The sequence below is a fragment of the Carettochelys insculpta genome, chromosome 4, assembly GCF_033958435.1.
Source record: "Carettochelys insculpta isolate YL-2023 chromosome 4, ASM3395843v1, whole genome shotgun sequence".
Taxonomy (NCBI): domain Eukaryota; kingdom Metazoa; phylum Chordata; order Testudines; family Carettochelyidae; genus Carettochelys; species Carettochelys insculpta.
In genome coordinates this window covers 105922554-105940258 of record NC_134140.1, presented here as the reverse complement: position 1 = coordinate 105940258, position 17705 = coordinate 105922554, and the positions used below count along the sequence as shown (strand labels likewise).

At 44.5% G+C, this 17705-nt stretch overlaps 1 protein-coding gene across 8 annotated transcripts in view; it reads right to left on the bottom strand.

Moving 5' to 3' along the window:
* Positions 1-17705, bottom strand: part of CAMK2D (calcium/calmodulin dependent protein kinase II delta) — a 263464-nt gene that overhangs the window by 96340 nt on the left and 149419 nt on the right. For all 8 annotated transcript variants that reach the window (XM_074993405.1, XM_074993407.1, XM_074993410.1 and 5 more), the window contains exon 4: positions 7758-7812. In XM_074993405.1, the coding sequence (XP_074849506.1) occupies positions 7758-7812 (55 nt within the window). The remainder of the gene's footprint in view (positions 1-7757; positions 7813-17705) is intronic.

Sequence of the window (17705 nt, the reverse complement as noted above, 5' to 3'; positions counted from 1 at the left end):
TATGCCTTTTTATCCCTCACTGCTTGTTTTACATGGGTGTAAACCCATGGTGGTTCTTTTTTTCAGTCTCTTAGTATGTTTTTATTTGGGGTATACATTTAAGTTGGGCCTCTATTATAGTGTCTTTGAGAAGCTTCCATGCAGCTTGCAGGGTTTTTCTTCTAGTCACTCTGGCTTTTTATTTCTGTTTAACTTACCTCCTCATTTTTGCATAATTCCCCTATTTGAAATTAAATGCTGGAGTGGTGGACTGCTGAGGTGTTCTTCCCACCACAGAAATATTAAATGTTATTACATTATGATCATTATTTCCAAGCGGTCCTGTAGTAGTTACCTCGGGGACCAGATCCTGCACTCCACTCAGTACTAAATCAAGAATTGCCTCTTCCCTTGTGGATTCCCATACCAGCTGTTCCAAGAAGCAGTCACTAATGGCATCGAGGAATCTTATTTCTGCATCTTGCCCTGATATTACATGTACCCAGTCAATATGGGGATACTTGAAATCCCCCATTACTACTGAGTGTTTTATTTTGGCAGCTTCTCTAATCTCACTTAGCATTTCAACATCACTATCACTGTCCTGATCAGGCGGCTGATAATATATCCCTACACCTATATTCTTAGTAGAGCTTGGAATTACTATCCACAGTGATTCTAGGGAACATTTTGATTCATTTAAAATTCTTATTTCCTGTGATTCTATGTTATCTTTCACATACAGTGCCACTCCGCCACCCACCTGGCCCATTCCATCTTTCCAATATATTTTATACCCTGGTATGATTGTGTCCCATACATGGTCTTCATTCCACCAGGTTTCCGTGATGCCTATTATGCCAATTTCCTCCTTTAATACAAGGTATTCTAGTTCACCCATTTATTAGTCAGACTTCCAGCATTTGTGTAGAACCATTTTAAAGATTTGCCTCTGCTTATTTGTCTTCCCATCCCAGATGTATTAGATTCTTTCATACATGATTGTCTGATCTAGCCCATTGTTTGTTATCTCCCCTCCTCTCTTTTTCACTAAAGCCTAGAGTCTCTCTATCGATGGACTCTCATCTAAGAGGAGTTTCTGTCTGATCCACGTGCTCCTCTGCACCAGCTTTCCCCTATCTCTTAGTTTAAAAGCTGCTCTATGACCTTTTTAATGTTTAGTGCCAGTAGTCTGGATCCACTTTGATTTAGGTGGAGCCCATCCTTCCTGTATAGGCTCCCCCTCTCCCAAAAGGGTCCCCAGTTCCTAATAAAACTAAACCCCTCCTCCTTAAACCATTGTCTCATTCATGGGGATCTGCAATACTGTTTACAAGGGGGCCTCACATTTCCGTATGAATGCAAGTAGGAGGAGTTACATTTGGGAGAACTGTCACTTTGAATTCCTGGATTTTTCTGCAACTAAAATCGCAACTAGTGAATTACAGCAAAGTAGCTATCGGGATACTGTTTTATGCAACAAAATAGAATAAAGACTTTTTTTTAAAGTAATTGCATGCTTAAATGTGCAGATTTAATATAAAATTAATATATAAAAAAATGATTCAGTTCAAAGTGTGTCTTATATTATGGTATACAAATGAACCAGCAAACCCACCTTCCAAATAGCAAATTTATTTAAAACAGTAATTCTAGAGAAATTACCAGATTGTGAAAATGATCCCTTGTTTTCTATTTATAAAAGGCCCTCCTCACTCCTACCTCAGTTTCCTGGGTAGGATTCAATTTTAATGCCACCGTATTTTGTAAACTCCTTCTAATCCCACAGTCTAAAACCAAACATTCAGATAAGGTAAAGATTTGGAGTGGGGTACGGTATGACTGCATTATGCCACAATCTGAGATCACTGAAAAAAAGTGCCAAGTACATAGTTTCCATGCTAAAGAAACAGGCTGTGTCTACACTTACAAAACACTACGAAGTGGCCAGCAAATGACTAAATCGAAGAATACTAATGAGGCACTGAAATGAATATTCAGCACCTCATTAGCATGCCGCAGGCCACGGCACTTTTGAGCGTTTGGCTTGCCCACAGCTCATCTACACAGTGGTCCTTTCTGAAAGGACTCCGCCAACATCAAAATCCCCTTATTCCTATCAGTTGAAGTTGGTGGGGTCCTTTTCAAAAGGACCCCCATGTAGATGAGCCACGGGCAAGTGAAACACAGCACTTTCGAAGTGCCTCGGTGGGCGGCATGCTAATGAGGTGCTGAATATTCATTTCAGCACCTCATGAGTATTTTTCGATTTGTCCATTAGCCTTGCCATTTCGAAGTTTTTTGTAAGTGTAGACGTAGCCACAGAGAAGGGACATTTTTGTGGAATATAAAATATTGCAAAATGTTTTATCTCCATTATTTTTTCAAACAAGTCACCAAAGTGCATTTAAAAGTAGACATCTATAACCGCTAAAAATTACGTAATGTTTCAAGTGATCACTGGATTTAGTGCACTTCTAAAGAAATACTTTTTAGTTTGAAAATAAAAATAAAATTAAATCCATGCCTGCTAAAAACAAGAATGCAACACTGTTTTCAGTTTGAGTCAACCTGCCTCTTCAACTTGCAGATCTCTTTTCTTTTGTTACTCTATACGACGCTCAGATGGAATATTTCACAAAACATATCTTGAAACTACTAAACACACACATAAATGCATATTGCAATGGAGTCTTTCTGAAGAGAACAACAAACTGAAATGCACATGGCCAGCCATTTCACTCAGATGATCTGCAGGCGCCTTTAAGCTATTAATAGGTTAATTCTGATTGTCTGGTCCTTTGTGTAACACACGCAGACATCTTACACTGCAGAAGGCTTGTCTGTCTCTGTAAGACAGCGTCTTTCAAGTCAATGAAATTTGTGTACATTTGCAGTCATGTAACACTGACACTCATTTTGTGCTATCCCTATCAAATTATAGTTAATATGGTGCAGAGCGCTATTTAACAGTTATACACTGATCAACTGTCTTGGTTCACATAGTACCCATAGTTTGCTGAGATATCCTATTTATTATGCACTCGAACATACTGCACAAACACAGTAGGTGCAATGCTTCTAAAATACATTAATAAAAGGGTCAACACTCTTTGCCAGTTGCCAGGAGAGACGACTCTCCAAGAAACTAAAACCTCTGCTCACTGGCACATCTGACTTGTATCTGCCTGAACCAATGAACTGACAGCAGGAATATTTCACATGGGTGGAAAAAAATTCTGTCTTTCCCAGAGATTAAATGTGTGCCATCTGTAGTTTTAATTTTGTTTTCACACAGACAACTTGTTACACAGATCAAGTTACCAAACAGTCCCCCTTTACTAGTTAAGAGTAATCTAACAGCATTTAGGAGAACAATATTGGATCAAAATGGGCAGAGGATATAAACAGCTGCTTTCTGCTAATGTTACCCTTAGTCTCTGTGACAGCAGCCTTTTGGCAATGACTCCTGTCTCTACTACTTGTTATATATACAATTTGTCAGTGTTAGAATTACTTCCTTTCTTAATAGTACAATACATGATAATGAAATAAATATATAGATGCAATCACTGTAAAAAGAGTATCGACAGGGAGGCATATGGCCTCACAGAATAAACCTTCTTTTTGGCAAGTGCACAAGATTTTCAGCTTTGCAATTACTGAAATGAAATGGCAATTTGAAGAAGGACTTGTGTTGCTATAATAAGAGAGTTCCTTGATACATGCTGTGCATTCTGAATTCCACTGGCTGAACCAATGTCCAAATGAGACTGCTTCTCCAGGTTGTAAAAGCCATACACCAAAAATAAAAATAAAAAAAAAAACGTGGAGAATTCTCATTTTCCAGGAAAATCAGATTAATCATTCAGTCTAGCAAACAAAGAAGTTTCCCATGAACTGGCAAAAAGCTGTACCTATTTACTTTGGTATGTCTTCTTTTGTGGACAGTTTCCTCTCAGCAAACTTACACTTCATGTATTCATTTGGCTTCTTAAAAATTTCATTTATATTGTGTATCTGTTAATTAAGTAACAATAATATCCTTACAAATGAGAACTAATGGCAGTTAGATTCAATGGAGTTACTCTGCCCTTGGGAGAAGGGGAAACTTGTGAAGAACATTGAATACTGAAACCAGGTAATTGACCCTTTTAAAATACAGTTAGGTCTTGACACAGCATCCAGGAAACATAGAGCCTTTTTTTCCAAGGGAAAAATAGGGGCGGTAAACTTAAGCTGGATAAAACCTGGACACTGATCATAAGCATAGGGTATTGCTTTCACTCCAAGATTAAGCAAAGGAAGAGTTGATAGTAAGGAAATCCTTATTCAGATATATCTACAGGAGTTGCAGGGGAAATATAGAAAATGAGTGGCAATGAATAAAATAAGTTTCTTATACATGTCAAACCTCTCTAGTCTGGCACTCTTGGGACCTGACTGGCCCTGAATGTGAACATTTGCTAGACCACAGGCGGTCAATATTATGTAGCAGCATTACCAACACTTCCACTGCTTAATGTCTACTAAGAGCTCAGTTAGCAATAAAATAAGAACATAAGAAGAACACAAGAATGGCCACACTGGGTCAGACCAAATGTCCATCCAGCCCAGTAGCCTGTCTGCTGACAGTGGCCAGTGCCAGGTGCCCTAGAGAGGGTGGACTGAAGACAATGATTAAGCAATTTGTGTCCTGCCATCCATCTCCAGCCTCTGACAATCAGAGGCCAGGGACACCGTTCCTACCTTTGGCTAAGAGCCTTTTACGGACCTAACCTCCATGAATTTATCTAGCTCTTTCTTAAATTCTGTTATAGTCCTAGCCCTCACAGCCTCCTCTGGCAAGGAGTTCCACATGTTAACTATGCGCTGAGTGACAAAGAACTTTCTTTTATTGGTTTTAAACCTGCTACCCTTTAATTTCATTTGGTGTCCTCTAGATCTTGTACTATGGGCACAAGTAAATAACTTCTCTTTATTCACCCTCTCCACACCTGTCATAATTTTATATACCTCTATCATGTCCGCCCTCAGGCTCCTCTTTTCTAAACTGAAAAGTCCCAATCTTTTTAGCCTCTCCTCATATGGGACCTGTTCCAAGCCCCTAATTATTTTAGTTGCCCTTTTCTGAACCTTTTCTAGTGCCAGGATCTCTTTTCTTAGGTGAGGAGACCACATCTGTACACAGTATTCGAGTTGTGGGCGTGCCATAGATTTATATAGGGGCAGTAAGATACTCGTCTTTTTTCTATCCCTTTTTTTAAATAATACCTAACATCCTATTTGCCTTTTTGACTGCCTCTGCACACTGCATGGATGTTTTCAAGGAACAATCCATGATAACTCCAAGATCTCTTTCCTGATTTGTTATAGCTAAAAGAGCCCCCATCATAATGCAAGTACAGTTGGGGTTATTTTTTTCCCATATGCATTACCTTACACTTACCCATATTAAACTTCATTTGCCATTTTGTTGCTCAGTCACTCCGTTTGATGAGACCTTTCTGAAGTTCTTCACAGTTTGCCTTTGTCTTGACTATCTTGAACAGTTTAGTGTCATCACTTCTTTGTAACTAACCTCTTCAGTTTTGCATAATTCCCCTTTTTGAAATTCAATGCTGAGTGTTGGATTGCTGAGGTGTTCTTCCCACCACAGGAATATTAAATGTTATTACATTATGATCACTATTTCCAAGCAGTCCTGTAACAGTGACCTTGTGGACCAGATCACTATTTCCAAGCGGTCCTGTAGTAGTGACCTTGGGGACCAGATCCTGTGCTCCACTCAGTCCCAAATCGAGAATTGCCCCTCCCCTTGTGGGTTCCCGTACGAGCTGCTCCAAGATGCAGTCACTAATGGCATCGAGGAATCTTATTTCTGCATCTTGCCCTGATATTACATGTACCCAGTCAATATGGGGTGACTGAAATCCCCTATTACTATTGAGTGTTTTATTTTGGTAGCCTTTCTAATCTCCCTTAGCATTTCAACATCACTATCACTGTCCTGATCAGGTGGTTGATACTATATCCCTACTGCTATATTCGTACTAGAGCTTGGAATTTCTACCCACAGTAATTCTAGGGAACATTCTGATTCATTTAAAATTCTTATTTCATTTGATTCTACGTTATCTTTACACTAATAATAGCACAGAACCCTGAGAGCCAGGGTTGATTGCTGTAAACAAACTTTATGGGACTATGGGAAACTCAGCCACACCAATGATAAGAGGTCTTACAGATAACTAAAATCATGCCGGATTATGGATGTTGCCGGACAAGTGTTTGCCAGACTAGAAAGGTTCAACCTGTACTAAAATGCCCTGTTTTATGTAATTTGCTACAGTATTACAGTTCTTCTTTAAATGGTTTTTCTTTGCCACAATGATTAATATTCTGGCACACAAAATATTCATGGGTAAAAAATGGGTATTTAACACTTTTTCAGTCCACTGAACTGCAGAAACTCATTTCATGAGTGGTTACAAAAAAGTGCATCAATATGACAAAAAACTGAAAAGTAATGACCGTTACGAAGTATGTAACATTATGAACTTATGCTTGGCATTCATATTAGCTTGATATTACATTAATGACTTGAGCACTAGCTGTGCATCACGCAAAGAACCTAGACACAAATGCTCCCAAAAAGTCATATTAAAAAGTACACTGTTAAGTCAAGAACTCTAAGATCAGGAAACGCCAGAATAAAGGTTTACTATGCAACTTTAATTATGCTCTTCTGTGTGTGCACACACACTCCACTTGTATGTGTGCAAGGGATTGGACTTGATGACCTTCTGAGGTTCCTTCCACTTCTATTAAGCTATGATTTTACGTAAACACATGCTATTTTCCTCCCCACCACACTCCAGCCCTTTTAATGCACAGACTAGAAAGTGCTCATGTATTTTCTTTTCACTCAGTGTGTGGCCCCAGGGCAACTTTATTTGCTGTGCATTATTCAAACCCTATTCTAAAGAAAGGACTTTAAATTTCCTCAGAGTGGTTCTGTGATGGTTACCATTACAATATTTGAAGGCTTTACATACAATAATGAATTTATTTTCAAAACACCCTGTGAGATGTGTGGATATTTTTGTTCCTATTTTAGAAATGGAGAATTGAGGCACAGAGATGAAGGACAAAAGCAGAGCTGGGAGGGACCTAGAATTTTCATTCTGTGGGAAATGTGCAAATCAAAATTTCTGTTCTTCTGATTGCAGAGTCTGGAAGCCCAATCTCCCCAGCGGCTTCTCAGACAGAGGAAGGACACATGGAGGCAGGTGAAGTTAATTGATTTATAGCCCCATTTGTTATTTAAAATTAAATTATACACTTATATTAATTTAAAATCACAAGATGGTCTAGTTTGCTATGAAATAACGAGACAACCACTACCTACATTTCAAGAAGCAAATTCGCTAAAGGTTCCATTTAAAATAAACAAAACTTTAGGCAGTTGCAGCTATGCAGAAAAAATCATAACAGTGGCTAATCACTTGAAAATATGTAATAGTTTGGTGTTAATTTAAGCAGCTGTTCTAAATACACTGCATACGGTTTTCAACATTTGGATATGCAAAATTTTGAACAAGTGGTTATCACAATGACCTACACAAGTCAGGCACGACTACAATTGATCAGTTATGTATCATCCTGACTATGTGCATGAACATCATTTTATAAGACTGTTGTTTCCATTAAAAATGTTAAACATCAGGTCCCCAGTGTGCTTTTATTCTACAACCATACACAAAGCATATACTTACAAATCAAAGACTAAGTAATGGAATCCTTCTTCTGATATGCTGTCATGAAGTCGCACTATTAAAAGAAGAAAAAAAAAAGACACTGATTTATCCCTCTCATGACTCCATTTTTCCACACTATCCCAGGATTTTTTGGTTGGTTGGTATTGTGTATTCCACCTTCTCTGCCCAACCCTTTCTCAATTTGCTTTTTATTTAATTTTTTTGCTTAGGGTTTTTCATGCCTGTTCTCTCCTACAGACAACCTCCCAACCTCATGAGGATCCTCACTAACAGCCACAGTCTATACCCCAGGAACACCAGTCCTGGAACCGTTCCCTGCAACAAAGCCTGCTGCCAGCTTTGTCCACATATCTTCTCTGGAAATACCATCACTGGACCTAACCAAGTTACTCACAGAATCACGGGCACTTTCTCATGCTCCTCTACTAACATCATATATGCCATCATGTGCCAACAATGCCAGATGCTTTGTATATTGGACAGACTTCTAACTCCCTTAGACAAAGGGTCAACAGGCACAAAACAGACATCAAAACACTCCAGATCCACAAACCAGTTAATCAACATTTTAATGGAATGGGGCATTCTGTCAATGACCTCAAGGTATGTGTGTTACTGAAGAAGAATTATCGCACCGTTCTGGAAAGGGAAGCAGCCGAGCTGGCTTTTATATTCAAATTCGGCACATCAACACATGATTTAAATCGTGATGGGAACTTTCTGAGTCACTATAGGGGCTCGTCTGCATACTTGGCTCAATCTAATTCTTGACCTCCCCCCACCCACCCCTCCACTCTCTGATTTGCTCACCTTGATTATCTTTTTCTGATTTGTCCTCCTTGCTTACTGTTTTTGGTTCTCTGTGTCTTCAATATTGAGTCTGTTCTGGTCTGGCTATGGTCTGAAGAAGTGGGTCTGTCCCACGAAAGCTCACCTAATAAACTATTTTGCTAGTCTTTAAAGTGCTACTTGACTGCTTTTCGTTTTGTACAGTATATGTGATTCGCAGCGTACCTTTCTGGGGATGCTGTGTCATGTCAGAAAAGCACTCTGTGATCATTTCCTATTCTTTCTCCCCATCACCTACAGACACAGCAGCAAGCATGGGCAGCACTTTGCCTCTGCCCTAAGGCTGGGTCTACACTAGACAGTTTTGTTGACAGAAGGGGCCTTCCGTCAACATAATTCAGGGAGCATCTACACACTTTAAGCATTCTGTTGACAAAGTCTCGACAGAACTCTGCATTTTCCTCAACAGTATTATGCCTCAAAAATTTGAGGCATAACAATCTCTGGACAGATTACTGTCAATAAAAGTGCAGCGTAGACACTTCTGTCGACAGAGAGGGCTTCTCGTTGCCTGGCAGCCCTCTTTGCAGAGCTGCCACTCTGCTGTCTGACACCAGAGGGCAGTGCAGTCTGGCAGTTCTCAGTCGACAGAGCAAGTTGTGTGTAGATGCAATCTGTTGACAGAGGTTCTGTCAAGATTACCATGTCGACAGTAATATCTGTCAACAGACGCTTCTAATGTAGACATAGCCTTAGGGTATAACAGCATTTCTGCAAACACTAGTTTAAAATATATCACATTAACATATGTGGAAAAAATGGCAGCCAATTAATTCCTTTCCCTAAAAAAATTCTCTGATCACCAGTTTTGGAAATAAGAGAGTAAAGCAATTCCCAGCTGTTGAACTTCAACTGTGTTAGACACATATTAGGAATAAGATTTATTTTCTCAAAACCATTAACCTGGTATGAAATATAAAAACAGTTAAGTGTCAACTAATCCTAGACTTCAGCAGAACAAATTACTCTCAGCATCATTTTAACAATTAAAGCGTTCAATAAGGAGAAATAAGTATGTTCCAAGGTATTATAATTGGCAGAGAAACAAGAAAGCATTACCTTTTGCAAACTTCATTGTGAATATATCAAAAGCATGAAAGAGAGAGAATACTACAAAAAAAATCCCAAACTCTCACACTTCAGTTAGCATTACAATACCCTGGCTCTATGTAAGTAGAAAGTAGCCAATATTAAAAACAAATCTGTTGATGACTAGATGATTTATTATGTTGTTCCTGTCAGTTTCTCAAAGTCTAGCTAAATTAATTGCCTGTAGTTTCAGTCCAACGCTCATTTAAAATGTGCAAACAAATGATGTGATTTAAGAAATAAGTAACTGCACTCTCCAAAATGCAAAATCCCACCAAACAGAAATACAACACACTTTCCTTTCCAAATCCACGTTTTTGCTCAGTGCAGAGAACACCACCACCACCACCACTACTGAAGCTTCTACAAAACTGATGGGTACATTTATACTTCCACAAAAATCCTGTAGCATGGCTACAGCTAGCCCAGGTTAACTGACTTGGGCTCATGGCAATTGGGCTAGGAGGCTGTCAAATTACAGTATAGACCTTTGAAGTTGGGATGAAGCCTGGGCTCTGAGACTGCACAAGGGAAAAAGACTTTGTTACTTTTTAAAAAAAATTGCAGCACAGACACCTCCAATTATATAGACAGCAGCTTTCCAAAGCTGAGCACCGGCACCCAAAAGACATGGACCTTGAAGAATCCCAAGTGATATTTCAATATTAAGTAGTGTAGCTGATCTTCAGAACTCATTGCCATGAGATATGATTCTGAACAAGAGCTTTGTGGATTCAAACAACAATTAGATCTTTCTATGGGTACCAGAACAACCAAGAGTATTACTGATAAAGATTAGCAAGCAAGCAAGCAAACCAAAACAAACTTTTGGAAGGCACAGATACTTCAGTGTATAAGGCAAACTCTAACTAATGAACGGTAACAGAGAGGTAGCCATGTTAGTTTGTACTCCAGTCAAACACAACAGCAAAGTGCTACACTTCTGCTGTTTTGTTCTAACTAATGAAGTTTATAAATACTTTTTCACTTTGTGGATGTCATTCCACAATTATCTGGCGCATGATTTCTGAACCTTCCTCTGAAGCAGCTGGTATGAGTCATTATCAAATACAGGAACTTCACTGTAGGGACTATTGGTCTGATCCAGCAGAGGTGATATTCCACTCTGGGAGGGTAGGGACTGCCCCCGCACTTGCTGTAAGCAGTGCAGCACTCCCTCAGGAAGAGCTGAGTGGGCAGGGCAGGAGCACATGGCCAGTGCCCTGCTGGAATCCCTGCACTAGTCGCCTCTGTGAGCCAGTCAGATAATTCCTATTCCCTTATATTCCCAGAGCTCTATGACCTTCTCACAATGAAACCCAAATCATGTGCGAAAAGTGCCAATATTAGATACAAAAATTAAATTACTAGACATTTGGGAATTTGCAAATATTTCTCTGACACTCACCATAAAATCAACATTCTTCTGTCTCCGGAAAGGGCTGAATTTCATAATTTTGCTATGGTTTCATAACAACACTCATTTCTGACATTGGTATGTGTCTGAGGTGAACTGAAGTGTTATAGACTCTTGTGAAATCTTACAGAACATAGAGTGCTTAATGGCACTCACCAGTTACGTTACGTTGGCTTAAATAAATTCCTATCTTATAAAGTAGTGATTACTGGGCAAAGTGAGTGTACAACTGAATTTGAAGCACTGCCCTGCGAAAAGGCAGATGTCTTCTTAGCTATAATTTTATGTGTGCATTCTCTTCCCTTAAAAAGGTAGCAAGAACAAACTTGTGACAACTAACCAGGTAGTTCCTCAGAAATACACCATGGTTCAAAGCTACATTCACACACCTTACAGAGACTCTTTAGACACAATACTGAGACATTGCATGCGTACCCTTAGGCGCACGAGAGAAATCTGGGAGGCAGGGATACGGGCACTTGGAGCTGCATGCGGCTCTTTGGGCAATAAAATGCTTGGAGCCCTGAGAGTTCTGTGCATCGCTCTGTGCACATCTCCCTCCCTGGCGCTTGGAGGGAGAGGCGTGTGGCAGCGGTGATGGCGGTGGTGGCAGCAGCAGCTCTGGTAAGTCACCGGCACTGAATTACAGTGTGTGTGTGGGGGGGGTAGGGGGAGGTGCATGGCTCTGGAGGAGGGGTGGGGGCTGCTTTTTGTACAAGATTTCATTTAGTATTTATAATTACAACTGAAAGGGTTTAAAATGGACCGATTCCTTATGAAAACAAGAATAAAACTGAAGATTTGGAAGAAGGTAGCACACAGGAAACTATCAGAAATATTTATGTAATTGTGGCCCTCAGCAGTTTGAAACCTTGGTTTGAATATCTGATTTCATTCAAACAAGCTCAAATTTCATATTCATTATAATTTTTCTTGTAATTTCATTGATTACTGTTCATTGATGTTTGTATAAAAATACATAGATATGTATGAATAAAAAAACCCTAGACTTATTTTAGGTTCATCTAATTTTTTTTTAATTTATCCTCTTTGCAGAATTATAAACACGATGGCAATTTCTTCCAACAAACCAGTTACAATTAAGGTGTTTAAATAAATGTGTTGCAATGGTAGGAAAAAAAATTGCATATCTGAAAATTATGGGTACTGGGGGTACTTATGTTTTTTTCTAAACAAAAAGCAGTCAAATAGCACTTTAAAGACAAGCAAAATAGTTTATTAGGTGAGCTTTCGTGGGACAGACCCACTTCTTCAGACCATAGTCATACCAGAACAGAATTTGTCCTGATTGATCACTGGTTTTGGTTCTCTGTGTCTTAAACATTGAGTCTGTTCTGGTCTGGCTATGGTCTGAAGAAGTGGATCTGTCCCACGAAAGCTCACCTAATAAACTATTTTGCTAGTCTTTAAAGTGCTACTTGACTGCTTTTTGTTTTGATAGTGTATAGACTAGCACAGCTCCCTCTCTGTTACTATGTTTTTTCTGTTTGAAAAAGAGTAACTTTATTAAAAAAAGGGTTGAGAAACACTTATAGAATATATACATATAAGCTGTGTCTACACGTAAGTGCCCTTTCGAAAGGGCAAAAACTGAAGTTTGGCTTTCAAAAAAGCGGCCATTGAAAGAGAGCACCCGCCGCCATTTTTCAGATCGGCGTTCCGATCTGCTCTTTCGAAGTGCTGTCGAGGTCTTTCGAAAGAGAGCGTCCACACAGCTCCAAGCTCTCTTTCGAAAGAAGGGAGGCAGGAAATGCCGCAGACTGGGTCCCATGGCTGACAAGCCCTTCTGGGGCAGCAGCCAGCTGCCTCCTTCAAAGGGCCCCTCCTTCCACCCTCCCCTCCACACGAGCCAAGTGCTGCCCAGCCTGTCCCAGCCCAGCAGAGCCCACTCGTGCCTGCCATGGAGGCCCAGAGACAGCTCCTGCAGGAGGACGCCCTCATCATGGACGTCCTGCTGGCAGCACTGTGCACCCTCGCTGCAGCTGCACCCAAGCTCATTGGGTGGCTGAGCAGTCCCCCCAGGGCCACAGGGCTCCCTCCACCGGGGCACTGCCGGGTGCCCCCACAGGTGCCCCGACGCCTCTGGACCCGCCCCAGCAGCACCAACTGGTGGGAGCATATGGTGCTGGGGGAGTGGGGCGAGGAAAGGCAGCTGTGGAACTTCCGCATGCCGAGGCAGACCTTCGATGAGTCTGCCACCGGCTCACCCCCGCACTCCGGCACCATGACACCTTCATGTGGCCAGCCCTCACCCTGGAGAAACGGGTCGCGATTGCCATCTGGAAGCTGGCCACCCCGGACTCCTATCATTCCATGGGACAGCAGTTTGGGGTGGGCAAGGCCACCATTGGGGCTGTAATTATGGAGGTAAGGTGGGGCTGGGTGGGTTGGGGCAAGGGGAACCGTCCCCTGCAAGGGGCCGGATAGGGCAGGGGCTGGAAGGGAGGGGGCAGGGGCTGCACAGGCCAGGGGCCAGATGGGAGGGGGGCAGAATGGGCCTGAGGCAGGGCGAATGGCCGTCACACCCGCACTAGAGCACGTGTCCACCTTCCCCCTCTGCAGGTCATCAGGGCCATCAATGCGATGCTGATCCATAGGGTTGTCCGCTTGGGGGATGTGGACAACACCGTCGCTGGCTTCCAGGACCTGGGCTTCCCAAACTGCATTGGAGCTTTGGATGGCGCACACATCCCCATCTGCACGCCGCCACACAGTGCCGCCCAGTATGTGAACAGGAAGGGCTACCATTCGGTGGTGCTGCAGGCCCTGGTGGACGCGAGGGGCTGGTTCACCGACCTCTGTGTGGGTTGGGCTGGCCGCAACCACAATGCGTGGGTCTTCTGGAACTCTGGCCTCTGCCGCCACATGGGGGCCGGCACCTTCGTCCCCCAGGGAGAGATCCCCGTGGCAGAGGACAGCACCATGCCGCTTTGCTTGGTGGCAGATGCAGCGTACCCCCTGCAGTCGTGGCTCATGAGACCCTACACAGGACACCTCGACCCCACCCGGGAGGCATTCAATGAGCGCCTCAACCCCACTCGCAACATGGTGGAGCGGGCCTTCAGGTGTCTAAAGGGGTGGTGGTGGTGCCTCCTCACACGGCAAGAGGTCGGGGTCCCCAATGTGCCCCAGGTGGTGGGTGCCTGTTTCGTCCTCCACAACATTGTGGAGGGAAAGGGGGATGCCTATGTCCCCGGGGCGGGGGATGGACCTCTGGCTGGCGCTGTCTATGAGCAGCCGGGCGCTGCCCCCATCTGCCAGGCCCACCGGGACGGCCCCTGCATTCGAGAGGCCCTCAGGCAGGCCTTTGCCGATGGCCACCTCTGACCTGCACGCACACCCACATCCCACACACATCCGTCACCCACTGTCCCTGCCACCCCCACCAGCACCGCACTCGAACACTCACAGCCACCAAGGAGCACAGCACAGAGTGGTGAATAATAAAGAAACATTTATATAACTTGGGTGTTCGTAAATAATACGTATGGGGGGAACCTAACTCGGAGGGGGGTGAGGTGCTCATTCCGGGGCAGGGATGGTGGGATGCGAACCCCGTCAGCCCCTGCCCCCCCCCAGATGCGGGGTCCCTGGTGGTGGGTGGGGAGGGTGCCAGTAGCACCAGCAAATATTGCCTGCGGGTGGGCCTGGTGGGGGCAGGCTCGGTGGGGGCGGAGGGGGCAGGGCCAGCAGGGGGAGACACCGGGGGACCAAGAGGTGGGCCACAGTGGCCGAGTGCTCCTGCACAGCATGGCCAATGCCCTCAAGGGTGTCCAGCAGTCTATCCCAGGCCTCCCTCCGTCACTCCATGTCAGCCTGGGCGACCTGGGGGTGCTCCTCGGCCTGTCGCTGGGTGGCTGGGTCTTCCTCGGCCCTCCAGGGGGCCCTCCGGCCATGGCCCCAACAGCGCGCTGCCTGGGGTGGAGTCTGGACACCTCCGACAGCTGCGGGTGGGCTCTCCGGGACAAGGGATGGCACAGGGCTGTCCTGGCCCATGGATGGTGTGGCTGCGTGGAGAGGAGGAGAGCGTGTCTGTAGTGTGCCCTGGACGGAGGGGACCCGACTGTGACCTACCCGCCCGAGCCCACCCCATGGGGCCCTCACCCTCCCAAGGGACACTGACACCCCCACCCCCCGGACCAGGCCTCCCAGCCTGGGTGTGATTCCAGGGGTCTCTCCTGCAGGTGGCCCTTCCCAGCCTGTGGTGCACGGGCCCTGGGCACCATCCCCAGCACCAACTGGCTGCAACCCCTGTGTGGCTTATGGCGCTGTCCACTGGGGGTGGGTGCTGGGAGTTGCTCGTGTGGCACAGCCGGGTGCCACATCCCATGGGGAGGCTGGCCTGTGTGCGGCCTGGGTCCACCGGTTCCATGTGCGGGCACCTAGCCATTGTGTCACCACCACCCTGTGGAGTAGGTGTGCGGCCCTCCCTGGACGTACCTGAGGGTCCCTCGGCGATGTCTGGAGATGTCCCGCCCTTGGTCGCCCAGCTGGAGGAGTGGGAGGGGATCACTATGGTCAGCTCCCCCTCCTCGCTCGACCAGTCCGTGGTCCCCTCGCCCTCCTGGGTCCCCGATCCGGGCTGCTACTCTTCCTCCTCCGGCTGCAGCTCCTCCCTGGAGGTGTCCAGGAAAGCCACAGGGGGCTCCAGGATGCTGCATAGCTCCCTCTAGAAGGGGCATATCGCTGATCCTGCCCCAGAGCATCTGGCCTGGTCCCTGGCCTGGACATATCCCTGGCACAGCTCTTTTACTTTGGAGTGTACCTGCTCCGCGGTATGCTCCGGGTGGCCCCTGGTGTGGAGGCCCATTGTCAGGCGGCCGAAGGCTGCGGCATTGCGCTGCTTCACGCCCATGTGGCGCAGCACCTCCTTGTCCTGCCAGAGGCCGAGGAGGTCCCGCAGCTCCCGCTCCGTCCAGGAGGGAGCCTTTTTTTTTTCCTCTCCCCCTGGGAGCCCTGGGAGCCTTGTGGGGGCTCGGAGGGGGGCTGGCTACTTGCCATGTGGCCACTGGAGCATCAGGCTGGACCGCGTGTGCAGGCTGCTCCTAGCATACTTTCAGCTTCCTGCCATGGGTTTCCTGCGTGTGTGAAGCTTTATGTCCTGCTGCTGCCGACGGGAGTGGCAGAAGAGAGAGCATTGTTTGTACATGTCCACAGGTTACTTGTCTATTTCATTAACTGTCAAACACTCATTTCAAAAAATAAAAATACATTTTTCCAACAATTCAATGCATTTTGGAAGGCACTTGTAATCCTTTTTAAAAACGAAAAGAGTGCAAGCCTGTAGAAACATATCTCTACCTTTGCAACAGGAAATAATCCAATGGCTTTACGGCATTCAGCCCATTTCATTCTAAACTGCTGATCCATTAATCCATACAAAATTGGCCACCATACCCTTCAAAACTGTTTGCTTTCATGGTTTTCCACAGGAGGGCAGTAGCATGAAGATTGGATATGGCTTCTATCAGTGGAGAAGCACAGCAGGTTAGGACTCTTACCGGGAGTCCCACCTGCCCTGACTTACTTCTCCCTGTAAGAAAACTCTCTTATCTCAGATGTGCACTCTTCACACTCTGTCTCCACCATTTGGTTGTCAGACATAACATTTGGGATACTATCAATCAGAGATGGACTACTTGGGGGTGAGGGAGTCAGTATACAGACTTCATGAGTCAGCAAAAAGGTCTAGAGGCACCTTGGAGTGCTGAGGGGATTTTTGTGCGCGTGGGTGAGAAGGGAGGAAATAGAGGAAAAAAAACAAAAGTCTAATGGATTGGGTCTCTTGTACATGGCAGGAAAAATTAGGGGAAAGAATTTAATTAGTGCACATGTAACTGGGGGCATACCTTTTGAGACTCACCTACAAGCAAGGACAATGAGGGATAGTCCATCTGTAGAATAAGGAATATAATGCAGAACCAGCTCCTACCTCCCTGAAAAAAACAACCAAATAAACCACTAATTCCTCCCCATTTCTCATGTCTCTCCCACACTGTCTATTCCTCCCACCTGTTTTCCAACTAAGATACAAGAGTGGTGAAGAGCTACAAGTGAACAAAGTACTGACAGATCATGGACTTCAAATCTATTTCAGGTCTCTATAGTAGCAGTGGAGGAATGTAGAAGTATGGGGAGCAGAAGGCAAGGAAGTACACACCAATTACATGCACCAGAGCTCAACTAGATTTACAGGCATCCATAGAGCAGGGAGCCCGGACTATCAAGCGGATTAGTTTCAGCTATATTTAGGGAAACAGTGGGTCTGCAGGACAACCACTCCCATAGAGTCACCTCTGAAAAATGAGAAATGCTTGAGGGGGCTAGTTAGGACCAGATAAGAATGAAGGGATGAGGAATCTGGAAATGAGAGTATACTTTTAATTTCCTTCACATTATTCACTATTTACTAACTCCCAGTAATCTACTGGTTTAGAGGCATATGACATTTTTTTTTTTTGTCCATGGACCCTTCGCAACACCATTTACCTTCCTTCAACTTCAAGGAGTTCACCCTGTAAGACTGCTTGCTACAACATGTGTTGAGAGAAGCCACTAGCTGTGACCTT